Raw genomic sequence first — 23852 nt, forward strand, 5'->3', positions numbered from 1 at the left:
GCAAGTTTGCTGAGAGATGGGAAAGGTAATTGAGGTGGTTAAGAATTTGTTAGGGGAATTCTAATGAAAATTGTATTCTTTACATTACTTTTGTTACAATCGCATATAATAATAATGAATCACTAATGTTTACTTAAATAATGGAGAAGTAATTATTTAGAGGAGGTTTTATGTAAAGGGAACTTGAGTTTACCTTGGCCGAAATAGGCGAAATCGATTTTTATAATATATGAAAAACATACAATATACTATAATTTGTTAGTTGTCTTTGACTTTTACCACCTATCAGCATACTGGAGCCGCATTTTAGGCTGAGTTTAGCCCTATGCTCGTTTACGCTCACTTCTGTTTTAAGCACTTTTTTTTTAATAATATTCATACTGTAATTTTCGTTAAGATTTTTGTAGGATTGTGGAGGACGTCAAAAAAAAAGGAAATATAGAAAAATTTTCACCCAAACCTCTATCATTGCACACGCTCACATCGTTTTGGTCTCTATACTTACGAATAGACAAAGCCGTCACTTCAACCTCTTCAAAGGCACGTAATCAGTGGCCATTATTCAACAAGCAGTAGAAATACTCGAAGTAAAATGCTCAATGTTAAGTAATGATTTTCTAACAAGGCTTTTATTGACACCATCAACAGTTCATACGTGTATATTGTTCCACGGCATCTTCGAATTACTTCAGCATGGAACATTAGTTGTATTCTAATCGCCTTATGATCACTATAGGCAGAAGTAGCGTGCTTTTAAAAGGACAGTAAAAACGTTAATTTTTGTGTGTAAGAAGACAACTTGCTAAAAAGTTGCGCATGTAAAGGTTGTATACTGCTTTTTATTACAATTAACTGTTTTTGTCTATGTCTGCCTACTAGGATAGAACCGTGTGTCAACTTTTATTGTGCCTCCTTTTATGTACACACAAATTGAATAACATTAACAGATTTAGAATTTTCCAGCATATTCCTTAATAATTAGAACTTAATCTATAACATCAATATTGTTCTCCTATTGAACTGAAGTTAATTTATCAACAATATTAGTATAACGTACTATTAAGTTGTTTGTAAAGCGGTGGCAATTTTTCGTTATCGATTGTTGTTGTAACTTTTTCCCGATGATTAAGCGGCGCAACCCTTTGCTGGTTGCACAAGGCCATTGCCATTGGCCAAGCTTGGTCTACCCAAGATGGATATGTCAAATGAAAAGAGTTCATTTGCCGTTGTTCAACACCGATATTTTGATAAAAAAAAAAAACTACACAAGGACATTTGTTGTATGTGTTGTAAAGATTCTATAGCTAGGTGACAATCATTCAAAAATAAAAGTTCTTGTCAAAGTCTAATGGCGCGCATTTTTTGAATCAAAATTTGCCTAATGGTTGAACGTAGTTAGCAATGTCTGAGTAGTACTATCAACTAAAGAATCTGCGTCATGCCCACATTGCGGATTGTTTTGGCAGCCTGTTGTCCTCAGTATGAGATAAATAATAAAAAATAAACAAAATGCGGTGTTTGCCACCGAGCATGCGGAATACAAAGACGTCACACTTACAACTCGAATGTTGAATAAAACTTGGTACATTATTAGGTTTTAAAAGGTCATAGGTCATAGCGAATATTGCAAAGTAGTACCGTTCCATCTGTGGACATTTGAAATGTCCAGTCTACTTACGACAAAAGGTTTTTCATTAGAAAATTTTACACGTACATGCGAATGAATCCACGCTCGAGTCACGTCATGGTTCATGTACATGCCCAGTTTCAATAAATTTGGAAATGAAGGACGTATCGTCGTACAGTTCATTATAATAGCGGTAACCTATCCAGCGTTGATTCTAATAAAGTGTCTTAAAATAATGTATACAATTTGATTGGACCTTTCGTTTATGACCAGCCAGTTACTGGTGCCATTTACCTGCAGTAATCTACTTTAGTGCAGATTCGGGAGGACTCTAATGAAAATGACGAATTTTCACTTCAACACTGCGGAACACCTTCACGCCATCATTATGATATAAAAGCATTTTTTAATGGAAATCTTCCAAATAGATAGCTTAAACAAAAAAGGTCCCACAGCATTTCCTACCAATTCTAGACCGAACACCAAGAAACTCTCCTTGTGGAGGTACTTTCAAGATAAAGTCTACGATACGATACCGCAAAATTTAAGCCGTTAATTTAGTTTGTGAATTGATAATTCGCCATTATTAGCATTGCCTTGACTATGTGCGGTACACGGGAAGGTTATACATTCTATATAGATTCTTCTACGATTCAAATACTGTTTACATGAAAATAGAAACAAAACGTATAATAATTCAACCTATTTTTAGGTTTTTTGTTACATACAGTATACATATTCGATATATTTTGTTAGACCTTTAGAATATACACAGGTATCGAACAGTTACAAAACCTGCGAACAATTTATACAACACGAAAAATCTAATTCGGACTTCGCAATTAACAGAAAACTTTTTTGCGTGCCGAAAACACAGAAAAATAATTTCCTGCTGCCTTTCGCCTTGAAGGCTTTGATGTGCTTTACCCTCATCTGCTTTCGATAGCACAATATACTGTATACCTATTGCCGGCAGTGTTAGTCATACGAAAGAGAACAAATGAAACCTTTCAGACGTTTCTTACCCTATTCGTGATTCCTGTTTGGAACTATACGCGATATAATGCACAGGATCTCAACGATGCCTTTTACTTGCACACGCGTATTCCCCAGCTAACTACCTCAATGGAGTGAGATCTATGAAGTAGCTTATGGGTACCTAACACAGTCACATATTATCACTCGTTGCGACATAATTAATACGATACGAGATGCAACGGACAATTCAACAACGGATCAGTTAGATGCATTTGTGTTTTCACGCTTAAAATTTATCATCATTCTATTTTTAATTAACTATATAACAAAGCCTAAAGTCTAGTTTGTCTTTATTATTTGACGTAATAGTTGATGGGTTAAAGCTTAATTGTTGAGTTGCCCAGCTGATACAGATTTTTAAAGCTGATACAGGACTGACGCTTTCTGCTGAATTAAACACAGATATATGACATTTTCACATATAGTCTGTGTCAGGCAATTATCAATATTACATGTACATGAGCTATCTTTATTAAACTGTATTATTTGATGCAACCTCTGCATTGCACACTTATCGCATTACACATATATGTCACTCTGTTTGTAGATAGAAAATGGTGGACTCTGTGTTAATGTGCGGGTTTTTTTTTTGGAAGTACAACATTTCGAAAAATCAGCCTAACTTTGGTTCATGTTGTGTGGGAAATAAGAGGAGGTGCTCCCATGAAGCACTGACTGAACTACGTAAAGCAGAAGTTTCTCGTTCAGAAAACAGAAGGACATCTGTTTTTTTTTTACAATTTCTACAATTTTTTTACAAACATCTTAAAACAGCGGGGGGAATACTTTTTACACCTACTTTTTCTTAAAATCGGGATGCAAAAGCGCAACCGTTGAGGCTTGCGGTGATGTATCGTTACGGTGGGCCCTCTAGCATTAAGCTTTTGCCGAAAGGTCTCAATGGCCTAATAAGCCAATATTAGTTAAACTTTTTTCTAATCATCTATTGAAAATGTACGTAGATGCATACCGACAGTAGGGATCGCATCAGGTTTGATGGTGTGCGTATTATAATTTTCACCTATATGGTTATTTAGTACAACAGGTAATTGAATTGTAATAACGATAAGGATAATAATAATAATAATAATAACTATTATTATTATATACATTTGCGAGACCTGCTGAACTAGCCTCGTAACACGTATCTCCTTGAATTCGGTGACTGAACGCTTCTCTCAGCCCTCACTCTCATCAGTCTCAAAGGCCTTGTAGTGGAACGGCGTGGTCAAATATGGCTTGGCAGAAACGCCATGAGCGTCACGCGAGGCTGCTGATCATATCGGTGTGGCTGTTGTTGGAAGTTTGTTCTAGGATTGTCCGAAGTTGACTTCCGGAAATGGCGTCGACGGTGATTGGCATCGGCAATACCCGAGCTCCTCGATGATGGTGCTGATGATGAGCATTGAGCGCCATTCTAGCGGCATGTAGCAAGCGGATTAGCTGGCGGGCCGGCCACGTGCACCGCTGCGCCTCGATCCAACCCTACCAAAGTCTATAGCAGTAAACAGTTATTTGTGAATAACAGGGTATATTATTTATCTTTTAGAAAGTCAATTCCATACAATGCGGTGTTATAGAGTATAATACATTGCCCCGGATAAGGCGGTATAGGATCATTTATACGGTGCTGCGGTATAGCGTTGACGTTAATTAGAATGCACATGCCATCATTAATATATGCATATATACACAAACACACACCTAATAAGGCATCTGGCCAATAACAACCACATCGCGGCACTGACGAAGCAGAGAAGAATGCCCACAGAGGCAAGCTGAGCTGCCCAGCCACCCTCGTAGTGGCGAAACCGCGACAGCAAAGAACACTCAGTCACTGTTGAGGGCAATAGGAATCGATCGTACGGTGTGCCAGTATGCGCACCCTGGATGTGCGTCCTGTAATTGATATATAATTGACAAAGATGAGTAATAATCGAGTTTTCACAAAGGCTGCACCTGAAACGTCACTTTATTCCGGGGTCTAACTCCGCATATACAGTATTGTAACAGGATGATATTCAGAACATAACTAGTTTTTGTAAAGCTGCTTGTCGTCTGTTTGCTTGTCGCATACACTGTCTGCTATATGTGGCAAAGATGTATGCACGAAGCAGAAGTGTAGATAAGTAAATGAAATTGAAAGTTTGTGCTTGGTTTTAACTGTACCAGGTAACAACTATAAGATGCAGTTGAACAAAATAGATTTTAGTATCCGCCATAACATCTGATTGATATACATATATGTCACTTTGATACAGGAACTGCATAAGTTTATGTGTTTCGTTGCAGATGAGAGAATCACAAGCCCCTTTAAGGGTTGAGAAAAATGTATCGGCGCAAAAAGTATAGATGTTTTGGGTTGGTATCACACTTGTCAGTCAACTAATCTGGAGCGCTTGTCATATCCATTGCAGTTTGCGTGGCACGATATCGGTCGTGCCGATAAGCAGATCAAGTAGAGGTGTGACACGCTCTGTGTAGTAAAATTACACATAAAATAAATGCTGAATCACCTTCTGTAATAAGCAGTATTAACTTGCATGGACATGAAAAAATTCAAGGAAGGAAACGATAGATTAACGTATCGTCCTTTAATATTCAACAAAAAAGAAACTTACCTTCTGAAAATCATAAAATAGTACGTAAAGATGCCAAATATCCCAGCCATAAGAAAGAGTACTCCAGTAACCATAAGCGCTGAAAGCTGCTTAAATAGGAGGCCGAAGGCTCCCAAAAGGATTGTCGATGCCACGAGGATAAGCGTTACCAACGAACAGGAAATAGCCAGGTTGCGCATTTCTAAAATACAAAGTAAGCGAATGATTGAAAAGACCACCAACTTGTAAATTTAGATGAAAATAAAAATGCCAGAAAAAAGGATGCAAATTGGTAAAAGACGAGAATAGAAGGGAATAAGTCTTTTTTTTTTGTAACATAACAGTCTTGATAAGAAAGATGCGTTTTGATCATTTTGGTGAGTAGTATTCCGTACAAAAAAAATTAGGGTTTGGAAAACTCATTTTGATGTTTACAAATATTTCGGGAACTTTCAGGACGTTTCGGGACGTAGGTTGCACCACACATTTTATACTGTGCCTGCGCGACGCATGATTACCATGCCTTTTCAAGTTTTACTGGAGAAACCCCAGATAAGTTCATCTAGGTTAGATCCTGTGAGTTTAGATAGCTTAGTCGGTAATATGTTTACCTGCTATTCTTAGGGACACATTGTGGTCAAGATTCGAACCCAAACATAGACAGACTTCATTTCGTGTTGGGAGTCAGCCAGCCGTGTGTCTGATGGAATTATGCCTAACAGGTACTGGAAACATAGAGGCTAGATCTTCTAACGAAGACAAGCCTTTGATGTTAAGCTAATGAGCTAATTTCACTGATTTGTTTACCCACTACATATAACGAAAGTAATCAGATCATCGAGATATCATTTTGACTAAGATTCGTTATGGATCGGACAGAAAATCGGTGTTTTAATGTACTAAAATAAAAATTATTGATGATAACTATAAGATACCAGGATTATTGGCAAGTCCTAAAAACAGTGTCTTAGTATTCCAGGTTATTTTCGTCACCACTGTATTACCAGCGCACAACGGAGAATCATCACCCCCTTTATGTATTTTAATACGGGGACAAGGGGGAAAACTGAACTAGATGTGAAAGCCAAAAAGGGTACCCTAAAACGTAATAAAAATTATGATTTCGTAGCTCGAGTGCCATAAGAGGACGCACCTAGAATGGTCGAGTGGACATTGGGCTGATACTTTTCAGTACCAATAGAAACAATGTCTTTTATTGAAGCCTATAAGTAATATTGAATAAGAATTGCTTCTTTCGACATTTGGAGGCTCCAGAAGAGGCGTTAAATACGTCAGATGTACGTGAATCAACAAATGTAAAATAATTTATTGGCGTAGAAGACTGCTTATAAAAGTTACTTTTATTAACCAGCTACCCTCACCTGTACCTTGTAGAACAACTTTTTAAAATACACTAGCATACTTGCCGTTTATCATAATTTATAAATCTGTAGTATATGCACCACTCAATGTAGTTTAATGTCTGTGTAAAAATAGCTATAAGGTTATCGACGAAGCTACGCACGGGGCTTGTCGGGCGTATGGCCAGACATGAACATCTTATTTGGATCCGTGCGTGTGTGACATTATTCGACCTCCATCTAGGTCTGTGTGCCTAAAAAATCCTAAACTGTCTGATATTATATATGTAGCTGTATTTTATGCCAAGGCTGGTTTCGTTTGTTTTAACTAGATGGCGCACTTCTGTGTGCAATTGTTGCTGTTGTCCAACGAGGTCACATAGTATTTCCAGAGGAGTGTCCTTGGATGCTGAAGTACTAATTAGACATCAAGGACTAGAGTAAGCTCAAAGGCTGTTTTTGAGCAGAAATTGCCTTTTAGGTAAAGTTGTTCCTTGAACAAATGGCCGTTCACAACAATAGCTAATCATCATCTAAAAATTAACGTTATAGACAGTCCTGGATGGGAGAATGGAAGAAAGCACCCATACGTCATAGAACTAAAATTTTGCGACTTACCTTTTTAGTTTTTTTTTCATTCATCTGTGGACTCCATAATTGTCCAGATGGACAACGGTCCTACAACTATAAGGGTCACTCTGCAATATAGACGAAAACCACTTATCTGGGTTTTGGAAACCCGTGCAAACTCGTGCAATGATATATATAATTAGCTGTGATGGAATCAGTTCGGCCGCGCCTAGCCATTATCACGATGATAGTCTAACGTGGCTAATTAACTTACTATTCAGATGTAGGGCCTAGCTGTAATAGTAAATGCAAAACTGATACTCTTTCTGATGCTCTGTTTCGGAAGCTTAATCTAAATAAAGACAAATCTTTTAACAATTTTTTTTGCGTGTGCTTGAAGTGCTGTTTCTGGCGATCATATTTGTTCAATATAAGTGCCATGAGCGGCGATTAAAGCTTCTATTCATTACTTGAATTACTCAGTATTTAACAATATCGTTTCTTTAATCCATATGTAACTTTTTAATAGTAACTACATACGCTTAAATACGTCGCATACAATGCTGAATTAGGTTTTCAGCTAATAGCAGGCTAAAAGTCTCAAATTAAAAGGACTCGAAACGACGACGACGACGACGACAAGTGTAAAAGGCGCAAGGAATCTTAAAAAACTAACTCTTCGAGCTTACCTAGATAACCCAACTGCCAATTGATATTCTCCTCCCCAAAAAAGCCGTTAATTCTTGTATTGAGAATTCGGGTGAATCAAAAATAATTTTTTGAGCAATTTTTGATAGACTATTGATTTCTTTACTTGAAATCTTCCTCGGATCTTACGAAAATACCAATTTGGAACAAAACAAATTTTGCTGGGGGGCTGATTCGGCGCGAAAAGATTGTATATTGGCCAATATTTGCTCAAATCTCAAAAAAGACGTATAGTTTTTTGCGATAATTACTTTGTCGCTTTGTTCTGGAAAGAAGGGGCTTTTGTTTACGTAAAATAGCGAATGAATGCACGCCGCTACGATTAACCACGTTTGCTCGAATTGCAACCTTTATGTATACGCTTATATAGACGCTGTACTTGCTAAAGGATAGGAAGACTGCAACAATTGCAAAATGGTGATTTTATGGCACGAACTTACCGCGTCTCAGTCTCATTATATTGGATTGTCAATCGGCTAGTAATTACAAGAATATTTTTTATTTATTTAATTCTAGTCCCCTCTAAAATTGTATTAACTGAATTTAAAGGCCCCATATATTCTTATGGCGGTAATATACAAAGCACGAATTTGATAACTACAGTCCCTCGCTCTAATAGTAAAATAGTAAGGATATTAATAAAAAAGCATTTTGTAAATTTAAAGAAAAAGCATGTTCGTATGATCAAATTATTTTAGTGTACCAATCAGTACCCCAATATTTGTTCAACGTTATCAAAAAAATCTTTAAAATCCTTGTAAGCCATGTCTTCTGTATCTGTAAAAGAAAAATGACCTGCGGAAAGGTAAAAACAAAACGTGGATTCCTGGCATCCGTATATTTTTTTACCAATACTATGAATGTCCGTATTTTTTTTGCAGGACAACACGCGTGTATTTGTTTTTGAGAACTTTCTTACTTTCCAGCCACGGATGGACATCAAGAAGCTGTTTGCGATTAAGGTCTTCAGAAAGAGCTAGGTAGGAGACACAAGAAGGGAACGCTTCTATCCGCTCCGCATAGAGACGGTCTTCATCTGAAAATGAATAAATGAGTATTAATTTAAAAACAATCTGCAATAAAGAATGGTAGTATAAAGCGCCTCGACTAAGAAGAAATGGGTATATTAAAAAACTTCTTTAAACCTTCTAATTTAAATTTCCTTCGAAAGTTCGGTCCGCAAAATTGTTCTTTTCCTAACTTGACATGCCTGCGTCGATGTCAGCCGGACCCCCGAATTTTGATGCGTCCCTGTATTTTCAATGAAAATTTTTTAGCTTTGTTCCTGTTATGATCATTCCTATTATAGAGCAGCTTAACGTCATCTGCTAAAATCTATTCAGTTATCGAATGATGCCGTAACTCATCATTCTACTATTTTACAAATCGAATCTTTTTAACCTTACCGGGCAGAATGGCACACGCTTGATAAATGCCGGCCTGTAGGTTGACAAGGTAGGTTGTCTTATTTTTCTGCCTCGTCTCCGAGTTTGGATTCTCTGGTTCAGCTTTCTCAACAATTTTTACCTCCACCTACGAGGATGAAATCAACGCTCATTTTTAGCTTGTATGTTTTCGCTACGTGGATGTAAGACTGTCACCTTATATCAATGAATCCTGCGTATTTGACTGCACGCTTCGAGCGTGTTTGTGTTTGTTTGTTCGTTGGAAACTTAAAATAGGCTAGTAATAAAAAGCGTGTTCGTGAGCAGCTTTATCCACAGGTAGGACAAATAGACGATTGGCAACGTAGCGTGACACTTGATGGAATTATTAGATAGGAATTGATTGACATTTATGAAGAATTGGTATAACATATAGGTTTGGTTTGCGGTCGTGTCTTGTAAACTGGATATGCAATTATAGTTAGATTCCTGTGCTATGGCGGACAGCCGTTTATAGTAGCACGTTTGTCAACTAGCCAACAAAAAAGAACGATTAGGCAAACCAGAGAAGACCAAGAGTTACCTGTACGACGTGATCAGACCAGTTTGCAGCGGTAACGGCCAATACGTTCTCCGGCAAAGCTGCCCCGGCTGACATATTAAGGAGACCCTCTCGGTCCAGCAAAAGATACTCCCACTCAGCCGTACCAAATGATATGAGCAGTATAATAGCGGACACTAGAAATTCGAAATAATGCCCAAAAGAAAAAACATATCAAACGGGATATTTATTGTCTTCCAGGCATTGTTCCTCGCTTCCATGGTCACCATCGTCGTTATCATCAATCACAATATTGATTATAATTGCAATTTGGGAGTAGCACACGGCGGTATTGATAAAGAGGACTGTACCTAAAGACTGGATCAGCTTTCTGTGGCTTCATAAATGTACCTTTGAATATTGACGGTATTTATCCCAGAACCCACAGTGGGAGATTCATTAAGATTCCAGCTAGGGTAGAACATTTGGATTGAGAACACATTATGACGTTTCATCATGAAGTTGTAACCAGAAACTATCGAGTGACTCATTGGGCACTGAAAGTTCTCACGAGCAACTTCGCACTCCGGCAAATGTCTCTTTCATGATTAATAACATTGGTTCTGCGCAAAAAACGCGGCTCAGAATTTCGAAACGCAGCACTTGCAAGGCAAGCAAATGAAAAGTATAAGCCTATTGTCTAGCATAAGTGTGGTACAAGCGGGTACGGTTAGGTGCATAAAAAATATAAATTCTAAACATTTTGCTAAATAAAGCCCTAAAGTGACCTTATCGCATATTGATTTCTGTATAGTTCGGGTAGCAGAGAGAATATTTTTGATAGAATAGATTCGTTGCTAATGCTCTAATACTAATTCTTAATTCAATTAGAAGTACCATTGACGGGAGCGAGTACTCAAAGCTAAACGCCATCTTTTTCTTTTGTTTTTATCTTTCATGTTCGGCCTAACCTCATAATCATAATAAATCATAGCCAAAGCTATCTGGTACACAACGAAATTTTCGTTCGATTTGGCCATCTTCTGGCCTATGTAAACAAATCTCCTTTATCATCTATTGTGTTATGTAACTTTTATGTTTTTTTCTGAAAAAGTATTAAACTACCTAGGATAAATTATCCATTTGCATACCGAAGTATTTAAGACTCAGTCATTCAAAATGTTCGTTCAAAACGAATGTTTTGCGCGTCACCAAGTTATTCATCAATTGAAAAGTTAGAACTTCTTTACCGAAGCCAACCTTTGGTTATATTTCATTATTGAGAGCTGTAGCAATTAATGGCGTCGCGGTACGACGGCATGGCAAGAGCTCAATTCTTACCCTCATCTATATATTAAGCATTGATGGTTGAGTGGTAAGGGGATGCGACAGATACAATTCTTGGCAACGCATCGCTGAAGCCTGAGCCATTATTTTGTCACTCAAGAGAGTGATAGCTTTATGTGTCTGATCTTCGCACAATAAAAGGAGCAATGGCTATACAGTCACATCAAAATATGAATCAAGTATTTTGCTTTGTAGAAAAGAAAACACAACAGATATGGTGTATTTCCAACATGTCTGTCGATAGTCGCATAACCAATTGAGGGCAAAAAATCGGAGCACTGCTTTGTGTGTTAACTGACTAAAATTAGATTGTTTGAAGCGTCTATTTCATGCAAACTGTAGAAACGGCAGGATAAAGCTGAAAGCAGGCTGGTCCACATACCTGCAGATGTACACACAGTTTCAATAATTTACCACCGTTTATAGATCGTCTTGAAGTCTACCTCACGGAAGTAAAGTAACGATGAGACGCTTTCATTGAAATCTGATTTTGTGACAAGTGGAAAAAACAAGGACACAAAGCTAGAACTGTGTATGTGACGTATAATTTTTTTTCTACCGGTCACTTTGAGAGAGGTAGTTGCCAAAATCGCTAAAAGGAATAAATGTTTTGCAATCTGCCTTATTCTATCCCTGACGATCGGTTGAAGATCAGTTCCGCTGCAATTTGTTCATAGCGTAATGATCTTCACCGAAAGTAACTTTTACTCAGTCGGCTCTATTCTGTTCGTTGGAAGTAGGAAGATAATTCTTTCTATTGGCATTCATATCTGTGGCAAAGAGGATGCGCTCAAACACGCCAATATTCGACATGTGTACGGGAAGTTAGAACTTCTTCATAGGGTACAAGTAGGATGCGTCTAATTGCATAAAATAAATCGAGATAGGTATCAGAAACGGATTTAAAATTTAGAAAAATTGTTCTTCGTTAACCCTCGGACGTCTGGAACGTCTCACAACTTCATATCCTATAACCTCTTTAGACTCATTCCAGTGCTACGAAGGTGCGCCCATTCGTCTTTCGTAGCCCCAATGAGTAAAGAATAGAGATACGAAAGCAAGCACCGGTAATTGAACTACCACAGAACATAGATCGGTCTATACTAGAGCATTTAGTAACTATCTCTATATGTTGATCTAGTAATCATTTGCTCCCTTTGCTTTGAATAACTCCTTTCTAATCATTAGACTTAGCTCACTATCGTCGGAACATTGCGTCTATGATAAAGATCGCTGGAGCAGCTGCTTGTTATATGGTTATCTACGAGCTGTTCGCTTCTTCTTTGATTTCTTTGACCTTTCTATAACTATAAGGACATTTCATAAAAAATCATCTTCAACATTTTCTAATCTGTGTCACCTTTAACCATGCATGTGGCTCAACGCTTTTGGTATATAATAGTCACGCCAAGCTTTGGAAGGTCTGCTTAATCACCAGTTTTCGTTCAATGTATGTTTATCGACAGATAAGGTCACGGCCTCTACAAAGACAGACGTAACACGGCTAACGAACCCAGCCACGTTGGCGGGCGCGTTCAAACTAGTCCCAGCAAGTACTTAGGTGTTCTAAAGATGGGTGCTGAACTGCGTTCCCTCCATTGCTTATTCAGCCTACTTTTTTTTCTGCGAATCATTAATTCGCAGTTTCAGTGATCGATTGGGCTGCCTGTTACCGAACTGGACGCATTAACGATTTACGAACTTAATATGGCTAATGTTCAATCAGATCGTGTATGTTCTGTCCCATTACAGCCGTCCACTAACCCTAAGCCCTGACAGCTTTAAAAACGTCGATAAGGGTCTTTGATGTACCTAATAATCAATAGAGCACCGTCGCCATTCTTTGAAAAAGTGTCGTTTGTAGTGGAAAGGAGTCTGGCAAGCGCCTTCATAACTCATTGGACAAAAAACGTATCAGTAAACTTTGCATAAATCAGTGCAGCTAATTAAAACGAATGTTTCGAGGTTCGTGTCAGAGACTGCCGTTGGCCATCGCTTCAGACGGCAGGCCCACAGCACGAGATAAAGTGTGCTTATATCCCACTTAAAATTTTCACGTAATTTCATGTTTCGTAGGTAGACAGGCTGCCACGCTGACATCACGAAGACGGACAACTTTTAGAATGTTAATTTTATATATGCATAAACAGTTATATAAAAAAAGTTATATATACAAAGAAAAGTTATAAACATAAAAATGAAATGATGATATTTTTATACATAATTATCTATTACACAGATACCTAATACACTTAACTGAACTTTTTTAAAGGAATACGTTCCACTATGTTTACTTTTATATATATTATAGAATTATGAAAAACGCATTGAAAACAACGCAGTATACTCTAAAAACACAGGCTACGTAACAAAACGTTACACGTCAATCATTTACGTAAACTTCCTCGTCTTCAAGACATCCTAGAGCCTACGTTATGTAAATATTTACAGGCAAAATCACGCCAATATTCCCTGATTTCGGAATAAAAATCACTTAAGAGGAATGCTACCTAATTATTGCCGCATAATCATTTTTCTAATTTTCCAAGAACTCGGAAGAACAGATAGAATAGCAACTAGATTGTTCTGATCCGTTGATAGTGACAGTAATACCCGTTTATTTTTCAAGCTAAACTCCATATTATTGTTAATATGGCCTATAATACTTCTCACGCGTTGCAAAACAGTGCATCTATGATGCTTTCTAGATGTTATTGTGCTGGTACCAACAACTCTCATACCGTAAGAGGTTAATGTAGACATGTATTGCAGTATGCATATGGTTTTTTGATTTGCGCACAAGTCAATAACAACAGCCATGTTGGAGTATTTGTATGAAGCAAGGCTTTGGATGATATTTCGTGATAAAGGTGAGAGAACGAATATCGGCCCTGTGTGGTACCGATGGCTCGACCTATTCGGCAGCTACCAGCATCATACATACACAGCATACGCCAGCTTTTAATAAATTAACAGGCACTCTTGTGGAGCTTCTTTATTCCCTTCCCATACATACATACATAATCTACCCGACGCACAAAAGCTCTTAATGTCATGTAATCCTGCATAAAAAAAATATTTAATAATTTAGATGTTTAGCGTCCAGCTTCATGTGGAGTCAGCTTCCTATCGTTCGAAAGGTAAAGCGTCATCTGACACGTTTCAACTGTTCAAATTAGAAACCTAATGCCTAATATCTGAGGCCAGCCTAAGGACTATTTGAGATCCTCTGTCAAGGCTACTTTGGCGTATTGTTGAATGTCGACTCTGGCAAATGAACTTACGTCGGATGTGAGAAGAAGTAAATATCCCTATTTTACCCTACAAAACATACATTCTCAAGGAATAGCTTTGTTCCTTTCCTTTACATAAATTCCTAGTCATCGTGCTCATTAACTGCATTAACGCATAAACTCATTAACGCCAAAGGACTTCACTCGCGGCATTTTCAAAAATCTTATGGAACGAACAACGCGCAAGTATCTGCACCGTATATAGCGGTTTGAATACCTGGACTGCAATACGTCAAACGGGACATGCGTATATATGAATTAGATTAGTGGAAGTCACATAGCGAAACGGTTTACTCAAGGTAAATAACGTAAGTAACGTCAAGAGTTGGTTCCTTCAAAGCTAAACTAAGGCCAGAATAGCAATAGATATCTATCTATTTTTATTAGACATGCCCTACTATTCGGTGAACTCTTTTGTTGACATATATCTATATATGTATCAACATATATATAGATATATGTCTCGAACCGTAATTACATAACCACTTATGTCATAATGCTAATTTAACTTTATTTAATTTCATTTCGTTCATTAACAGACACGTTCATTCACAAGAATTATGTTTGTGAAGGTTGAGAGCTTCTTTTTTCCTTGCTCGTTTCAAGATTAGAAGATTTCCAAATAGCTCATACTGACAAACTGTTCTCAGATCAGGAAGAGTGTGAGAACATAAATTGCTTGTGCAACAGCATCGTCAGCAGCATTTCACGATGCCAATCATATATATTCAAATGGTCGTATCGCCTCTCAGAGCGAGTAAAGGCACGAAGGTCGCGTCTCATTTAACAAATTCGCTAACGTCAAGAGAGTTTAATTCCCAACTCTTGCAATGTGTATACAACCTCTACCTCGAAAAATTTTCGAAATAAATATTGTTGCTCTTTTCACCATGATTCACACACATCACGTTACAATGGCTTCCGCTAAATTTGCAAGTTCATGGACAAAAACGTTCTCGCCATACGTCCACACACACACACCCATTTACTAGAACGTGAACAGTGACACTAAATATGTAATAGCCCAAACTGCATTAAATATCAGCCCGTCAAAATGTCCTAAAGGGAGAAATATGCTCGAATTCTTCCAATTGTTGGCTTTATGACTAATTCCGTATCGTGAGCTTATTATTAAAATTAGTTATCCACTGTTGTCTAAAATACGCATTGTTATTACCAGCAGCTTCGTAGTAGTAGTAGTAGTGGTAGTGGACACCGAAATAACGTTTTCGTCCCATCGCTTTGCTAGGCCTTTGCCCAATGTTACATTTACACACTTTCAACATTTTGATTTAACGATATTGTAGCCTTAAAGATAAACTCAACTCCGAAAAGAGCCTTTACATAAGAAAAGCACCTAAGGAAAAGGATTCATTTTCAGCTCGTAGAAGTCTCTTCGAAAGGTGACCTTTAGATACCAGTGGGAATCGAAATCATCAAACGAACGTTTGGCACCCACAGAAGCTCCAATAATCAGGCGCATTTAATGGGTATAGTACAGAAACGTCTGATGATACTCTTTTATATTAAAATCATACATAGAAAAATTGCACAGCTATACAAGTATTTTGTTACTACTAAAATATACTGGTTACAACATTATTATAGTTATATCAAATCATATCTATATAGTATTTGCAAATTAAGTACAATACATAAGTGTTTTTCATCGAGTAACGTAACTAAAGTATCCGATATGCCATAATAGAATACGTAGGCTGAGTTACGATCAACGCAAGTAGAGCCCAGCCCGTCCCATTTTGAAAATTTCGTTAGACAACTTTGTATAGTACTATAAGTCATCCTATGTAAAAAATCGTCTTTAAATGGATGCGTACAACAAATTTGCGTAGTAACCCGGACGTAGAAGACAATCAAAGCATTGATAAACTTCAAACTTGCATCGATCAACGTAGGCGTGTGAAAAAATAAGCGATAAGTGCATTGATAATAGCGAAGCTTAGCCATACAGCTTCAGTTTCGGCTTACATATTATTATGGTGGCCGAATTAACTGTCTCCGTGTTAAAAGTAAACAACGCAGATTGTATGATAGCAGAGTCCTCCTGCAAAAATGCGTGGAGCCGTTTTTTTTTCTTTTTGTATAGTACCTAATGTTCAAGTTCGTTTTTAACTCTAGCTCACTCTTTTAGCCTACGTGGCACAAAACTAACCTAGTCGAGAGGTTATAGCTGTCAGTGACAATTGCTTTTCGTTTTCGAACACAGCAAAAATGAATCAAAAAATTCATGAGGACCTTTGAAAACTAATAATGAGACAAAGCAAGTTCCGTTGCTTAAGCAAAAAATCCTCTGTCGAATACCATGTAAAAGAATATTTTTTCTGAAAAAAAAAGAAACTTCTGAAGTGAACCTCTGTTATTGCTATGATCTTGTCGTGTATCGAGCCTAATACGGTTCTTACATTTAGTAATCTTGTTCATGGTTGCAATAATTAAGATCCGCGTAGGTGCCAACTCTACCTGAGTGCGACCCGCTCAAAATGATGGAAAGAATTAAACAAGCACAACGCGGCACCGAAGTTTACGTATGTAATAAGAAAGGTCCTAATAATCAGTATCAGCAGGCTTGTAATATTTTAGAGCTGCAAACAAAGGTCTTTTTGTGGTACTTGCAGGATACTGAAGTACATACCATCGAAATCGGACGACACACCCTATTCTTCTGTACATAAAACGTATTCAATAGATATATATGTGTATAATGCTTATAGGCTTTTTTTTTCAGTCGTTACTCAAGTGTTGTCTCAAGCAGATTCTTATATTTTTAACGCCAGCAAAGAGAAAAATTTCCTAGACGAACTAAGCATATAGTAGTTGAATTCAAATTTTTTCTTAGATCTTGCTGTGTGACAAATTTAACAGCATGAATGATGTCTCGGTTTAGAATGCCCCCTTATCGACCTCCTCAAATGTGGTGAAGAATGCGAGAAAATATTATCTAAATCTCTATATTAAATTCTGGAAATAGGTTAACAAAGAATTTTTTCCAGTGGCTTTTCTAATCTCGATAATAGACATTTCGCAGCCGAACTACATAAATACTTCTGGAACAACAGCTATTTATTTCTACAAAAAATGTTTAGAATTAGTTATCTAATTCACAGGCGTAGCACCTTCTAATAAATACGTGAAGCATCTTTATAGTGAGAACCACGTTTTTAAAAAAGTGTGTGAATTTGGAAAAACAATTATATGAAAATCTACATTTACAGTATTGAAGGCCGACGACCGTTTGTCTACGCGTGTGGTAAAGTTTCAAACAGTAATAGGCGGTGCGTCAGATCAGACGCGGTGGATTAAATACCTTCTTCAAGGAGTAATTTTTTTATTATTATTATATAGCGTAATGCTGGTTAAGAATCAAGAAGAAAAAAGTTAGCTTTTTGGAGATCTACTCGATAACCGCCGACCATTTCTACACACGAAGATTCTTTGCTCTTTGATAGAGATGCACAAAATAGGTAGACAGCTGTGTCTCTCAAAATGTAAATGGTTTTACACTTTTTCGATTGGGAGGTAAAGCATGTCCGTGCCTAAACTGACAATTGGCGATACTCATCTTTATTCAAGCACATATGTTAAATGGACCGGGGGGCACAAGGATGTTTCGGCGCGATTAAGCGAGTTATTTACTAACAGGCTAACTGGGGTAGCTGGATGACGACAGCGCAATAAATCAGCACCCAAGCAAGAGCTTAAGCAAGATACGGTTTCAACAACAGACTAGCATTGCGTGCCAGTTCCGAGCATATATGTATATGGAAATAGGTCATGATCTTTCCGTGATACATGATATATGTTGGCAATTTTGAGGTAGAGGCCACGGATTGACTGAAATGGGCCAATGGGCTAACAGACTGTCCAAGTCAAAGAAGTAGAATCACTATAGAAGATGTAGTACCGGCCTGCTGCACAGAGTTAGGCGCATTGGCCTAACAGGGCATTAAAGGAATACAATAGAGTAACTCAACTATGCTTCTAGAGCTATAGTTTATGTTAAGTCGCATTAGTCTAGTTAAATAATCCCTGCAAAGCAACAAGATCGTCGAAACATTCTAACGAGAAAATGCAGTAACCGTAAATAGGTCGTGGGGTGGACAAAACAGTGTAATTGCAATGGGATAACCCTTAGTTGATAGTTTTTGTCAAATTGTATATAAAAAGTCCAATTAGAATGAACGACGAAGGGCTAGCGGTTTGTCTAGCTTTCCAGTAAATGTTCGTTAGCAGTCAGAGGGAAGGAAAAATTTTCCAAAATATTAGAGAGGATCCAACTGTATCAATTAATCCATGTCCAAAAAAGGATCAAACAAAATCTTGTTGTAATAATTGAATCTATAATAAATGGGCGAAATGATGAAAATACATCGTATATAAACAGTAACGTAAACGGGAGCTTCATCTATGTCCAGTTAACGACTTAATCGCTCCGATTTAGAAAACGCTTCAATGAACGTTGATCAGAAAACTGAATCGGAACTGAGCGGATTGCGAGGAGATCACTGATAACGATGAATTGATATATTCTATTACAAGTGTGACCATGAAGACTTTTGGACAAGGTGTAAAGATGATACCTTCTATATACATATTATTCTGTCGTTTATAATACATCTATACATTATAAAGGAAAAAAAACTGATAAGCTTACCGAAACTAATGATTATTGTCAGTAAGCCGATATATGCAGCAGTTGCGAGCGTTCGATTTGAAGCTTTGGTTCCAGTTGAATTTGTGGAATCTAAGTGCGCTTCAAATTGCTCCACCGTAGCAATGGATGAAGTTCGCCTGTTGAAACGCTCTCGGTCAAACATGTCCGTATGGTTTAAAGCTAGGTCAGAACTTCTTCTCGAGCCTTGCATTCCCATTCCGTGATCTATATGATTGTCTTCGCGCTGGTTATAAGTAGTCCCAATACTGAGATGATGCAGTTGTTGTCGCACGCGATCATCGCACAACATCATTGTGATACCTGGAAGGTTAATAGTAGTTCCTCTTAATACGGTTACCGCCTGCGCACAGCTTTCAGAAAAGGTCTTCCCACAGTTTGTCACGTGAGCTTCCAGCATCAGTTTTTGACATATATTCGTATTGTTGTAAGCAAAAGCAAGCACACACATAGAGAAACTAATGTGTGACTGGCCGACAAGTGCACGCGAAGATACAGGGCAATTTATAAGCGATGAGGTAAAGTCGAATCGTCCATGAACATTTCAATCTTTTGTGATTGTTGTGACCGTGTCAGCGATTTAACTCGGCCTTCGTATGTATTTTTCGTTGGCAGATTTCCCGACCGGAGGTCAACAACGGTATTGAAAGTCCACTTTTCATCTAATGTATAGTGAGTTGAAGATGCTTTACGTGGAATGCGATGGCGTAGCGTGTGAAAGTTTTGTAGAACGTTTGTATTTGCGCCGTGTTTAATTTAGGCGAGCATAGTTTATATGTGGGCTGCACTTTGTGACAGTTGCTGAGTGACCTTTTCGTTAGCTTGCTGACTTCATACAGCGTTTGTGTCACGTATTCCCTTCAACAGAACTTCAACAGGAGGAATGAGCGCCTTGTGAACTGCTGTCGGTGTTACGGTATTCCCGCTCAACAGTGTTGTTCACTCGTTGGTTTATGTCAATTTATCTCGTAAAGTAGAATTTTTCATTTCAGTGTTCAGCTCAGCTGCATGGAGTTCCAGAACTCTACACGATGATGTGTTTCCTCAACGAGCTGTGGTATAAATGTCAATTTCATTATTTTTTCCTCGAAAGTAGCATTTCGAAACACCGTTGTACCCTTAGCTACCATATAACCAAGCGTACATTGGCTTATCGGAGAACGGCGAGTGATTTATATGGCACTATACAAGGGCAAATTAATAGCGTGTACCATAATAAATCTAGTAATATGCTATTATGACACCAGATGAGAAACGGCCTCGGTGGTTTTGCGCGACGACTGTAAATCTGAGTGGCGACCCTCCGAAACCACGAGGTTGAAAACAGGATATCGGCCAGCCTCGCTGCGTCTACCGTACGTCGCGAATATGACATACAGGCTTCCTTTGGCTGCTTAATGACGCTGGTACTGATTCTGCTGTCATTAGTAGTATCGTCCATCACCGTATCTACTATAAGAGCACGCGAAAAAGAACTGCCATCTCGAGCAGAACTTCAAACCACTGCACATCAGTCTATCGCTGATTAACATCTCTAAAACACCTGCTTGGGCGCGTAATCTAGATTTATACAGTGTAGTGCTAGCAGATGGGAGATCAGCTATGTACAAATGGCACAGCAGCAGCAGCAGCACTGGTCGTCGCCCTAGTATACACTTCGCAGGTTTCGCTATATGTGCTCACTTCACCTGGGGTGGTGTTTCTGGGACCCTGGATCCACCTACCCTTTCCACAAGTGCGATTTGCCACTATTCCGAACTTGAGAATACCTATGTAGAGAGCGAGGGTTGCTGTGCCTGTAGTACTCGAATCGCATCACGCAAAAGTTTCGCAGTGTTCCCAAGCGCCCCAAAGATTTCGAAATTGAGCGATGTAAATTTGCTCAAACGAACTCTCGTTTAAATCATCTTCTTCCAATTCAAAAAAGTACATCCTAATGTTCGTCATTATCTTTAATCGGTAGCATGATAATAACAGCCAGGAGTCAACAATTCACTCCTCCCGATAACGAACTCTACGCCGTACGCCCGTTGGCCATTTGTTGAGCTGCATGCCTGAGCTTAGCAATTAACAGCACTTCTCGAATGAAATGTTATGTATCAAATGTTAAATTTACATAGGCAAGAGATTCTACAAGTCGCTCAATCCTAGACGTCCCTTTACCTATGCTTCATATAGTAAACCCACTCCAATACAGTTAAGTGTATGCTCAAAACAGAAACATGCGAAGCGTCAACTACTTCGTGAACTGTTCTGGGATAGTAATTCTGCTGGGTAGCTAGAACGAAACAGGTCTACTTGTACCTAGTGGAGCAAGCGTTACCAAAGTACTCTTTCTGTCTCTGTACATGTATTTGGTAGACTGGACTCGAGGCCATGGCGAAGCCTATGTCGAGGGTCAGATCGTGAGTGGAACTTCATGGTGCTGACACAAAGCTACGTCAATCGATGGGTGAGGGTCACAAAGGTGAGGACATTGAGGGAAGACAGTGGCCATCGAGGACGGCTCTCGGAGCCAGTCCCGTTGTTCCACGGTAGTAGCCCCTAAAACTACCGAAATATGGTACTCACTGCGAAGTGAAAGTAGCCTTGCATGTTGTTTCTTGATATCAGAGGATTGTTGGACACGATAGAAGTACACTGGATACCCATAATGCCGAAAATGCCCCAAACTCATCCCATAGCTAATTTGGGGCTAACACAACTCACGATAAACGTAATCAGCTACCTAAGCCCCTATCAAAACTGGCTAAAGAACAACGAAAAACTTGTTTTACCTGATTTTACCATGCACTTAGTAATGTACGGCAGATACACTACACTGTGTATCCTTTGCACATTACTAGTCCCCGGTGAGTTACAATCGAAGCATAATAATACTGCCATTGGAGGCCGGCATATGATAGAATCCAGCTATATGAACACTACTTGATATATTCTTCAATGATGAAGTACATCAAATAGCGATCGCACACACCGTTATACTTGTCCCTTTCAAGCTATGGCATCCGACCTCCTACGATAAGTTTCGACTTTCGAGGGCACTTTGAAATGGAAATTCTCGAAAACAACGAAGATCTTCGGATCAACAAAATTAGCTTAGTTTGAAGAACGCGAAAAAACGGAGGAGAAAAACACAAAACACAAAGTAGAATTAGGGCCTGCCCTGGTACCACGAGCGGCGGGGCAGGCTTAATTTGCCCACGTGGCGTCAAGCATTGGTTAGGTGAAGATTTCAAGACAAAACGGGTACGATCCCAATCAGCTTATCGAATCCTCGTTGGCGACGGCTAACTGATGCTCGTTAATAGTGATCATAACAGTGGCATAGTCGGCTGGATGAACGGTTTTAAACAGGAGCTTCACGATGTCCTGAGCGCCTGTTTGACACAGCATTCGAAGCATGAGGCGGCCATAGGCTTTTTCTACGTACATTTTTATTTCGAGATGGCTCGACGCCAGCTGTCAATGGACTGGATACATAATCCACTATGCGAGGGTCAACGAGATCAATCCGAATGTGTGCTCACAAAAAACTTTTCAAAATGGTACGCGAGATATGGCTTACTCGATATGCCGGAGCAGATTTTCAAAGATTTCATAAACGAAATCACCGTTGAACTGACTCACGCCACTTATATGGAAGAGAGCGTCCACTTCGAGGGCTGTTGTCCAGAGTTGCACTTCACTTTACGGCCGTCGGGAGAACGAATCGTTCTTAGACAACATATACCGCGTACATTCACGATTCATGATCAATCAAATGATATCCTTAATTATGGCGCATCTGATCTACTAATTAAGCCCCCCTTTGATTTTCGTGATCGGACAGCGTCCACGAATAATATATTGACAGTAGCAGTTAAACGGCAGTCCTCATGCGGCCGGCTGAGTGTGGCTGTTGTGGGTTATGCTATATCTAAAAACGTTGAAGAAAAGGAAAACTTTACTAATGGAGATATCGGCAAATGGGTGGTCTACATTCAATTCAGTTGGCCGGGCCCTAGACAGCGGTTCTATGCGTTCAGCCGATGGCACAATCCACACGTGAGCGAATTTGATGATCTGCAATGGAAAGCCAACCAAATTAGGTACATAAATTGTACGTAGCTTGTTGATCGATGGCGTACCGGACGATCTCGTTAGATCGCGTAAAGAGATCGATTCGCAAATCAATTCGAATAGCTGACATATATATATATGTCAGCTAATTTCTAAAAGATTCTTAAATATATATATATATATATATATATATATATATATATTTAAGAATCTTTTAGAAATTCTCTACTGTGTTAAATCCATGGTGATTTTCAGTGACTAGCAAGAAGTGGGTATAAAAAAAATGGAGGCCGGTGACGGCAAGTAAACAACCACTCGGCTTGAGCTGAGGTACTAATGAGTAATAATCTAGACGCTCATTGTTTTACATTTTGAAGCAGGGACTTCGCATAGTAGAAGGCAGTAGGCCAATAAATTCATGTAAATAAGGTCTCAAGTAAATGTCTTCATTCTAGACTTCGGTCGATTCAGTGGCTCCACAGGCGTACATTGTAAACAACGGTTACCTTGCGGCATTTCCAAAAAAAATATCCGACTGAAAGTTTTCAAGGATGAACAGCGTTGTGGCGTGTTGCGTTTCCTTTTGTTTGAAATGATCGTTAAGTGTTCTCCGTTTGTTACATGCCGTCG

At 38.7% G+C, this 23852-nt stretch overlaps 1 protein-coding gene across 1 annotated transcript; it reads right to left on the reverse strand.

Moving 5' to 3' along the window:
- Window positions 1-618: 618 nt before the first annotated feature.
- LOC111248147 (uncharacterized) lies at window positions 619-22135 on the reverse strand. Its single transcript, XM_022799974.2, has 8 exons — window positions 21938-22135; window positions 19143-19463; window positions 9873-10027; window positions 9311-9437; window positions 8824-8940; window positions 5287-5467; window positions 4370-4564; window positions 619-4160 (listed from the first exon to the last, which is right to left on the reverse strand). Exons 1-8 carry the CDS (start codon window positions 22044-22046, stop codon window positions 4151-4153), a joined length of 1215 nt encoding a protein of 404 aa, XP_022655709.2. The 5' UTR covers window positions 22047-22135; the 3' UTR covers window positions 619-4150.
- Between the last annotated feature and the right edge of the window lie 1717 nt (window positions 22136-23852).

Source organism: Varroa destructor, unplaced genomic scaffold (assembly GCF_002443255.2).
Source record: "Varroa destructor unplaced genomic scaffold, Vdes_3.0 BEIS01000003.1, whole genome shotgun sequence".
Classification (NCBI taxonomy): domain Eukaryota; kingdom Metazoa; phylum Arthropoda; class Arachnida; order Mesostigmata; family Varroidae; genus Varroa; species Varroa destructor.

Bases quoted from the DNA above. Each gene is read 5' to 3' on its own strand.
- LOC111248147 (XM_022799974.2), bottom strand. From the start codon at position 22,046: ATGGCAGTATTATTATGCTTCGATTGTAACTCACCGGGGACTAGTAAT. The intron at 19,464-21,937 runs GTAAAACAAGTT...TTAACCTTCCAG, and splicing joins TAAGTGCATGGTAAAATCAG to GTATCACAATGATGTTGTGC. The intron at 4,565-5,286 runs GTAAGTTTCTTT...TATCAATTACAG, and splicing joins TATTTTATGATTTTCAGAAG to GACGCACATCCAGGGTGCGC.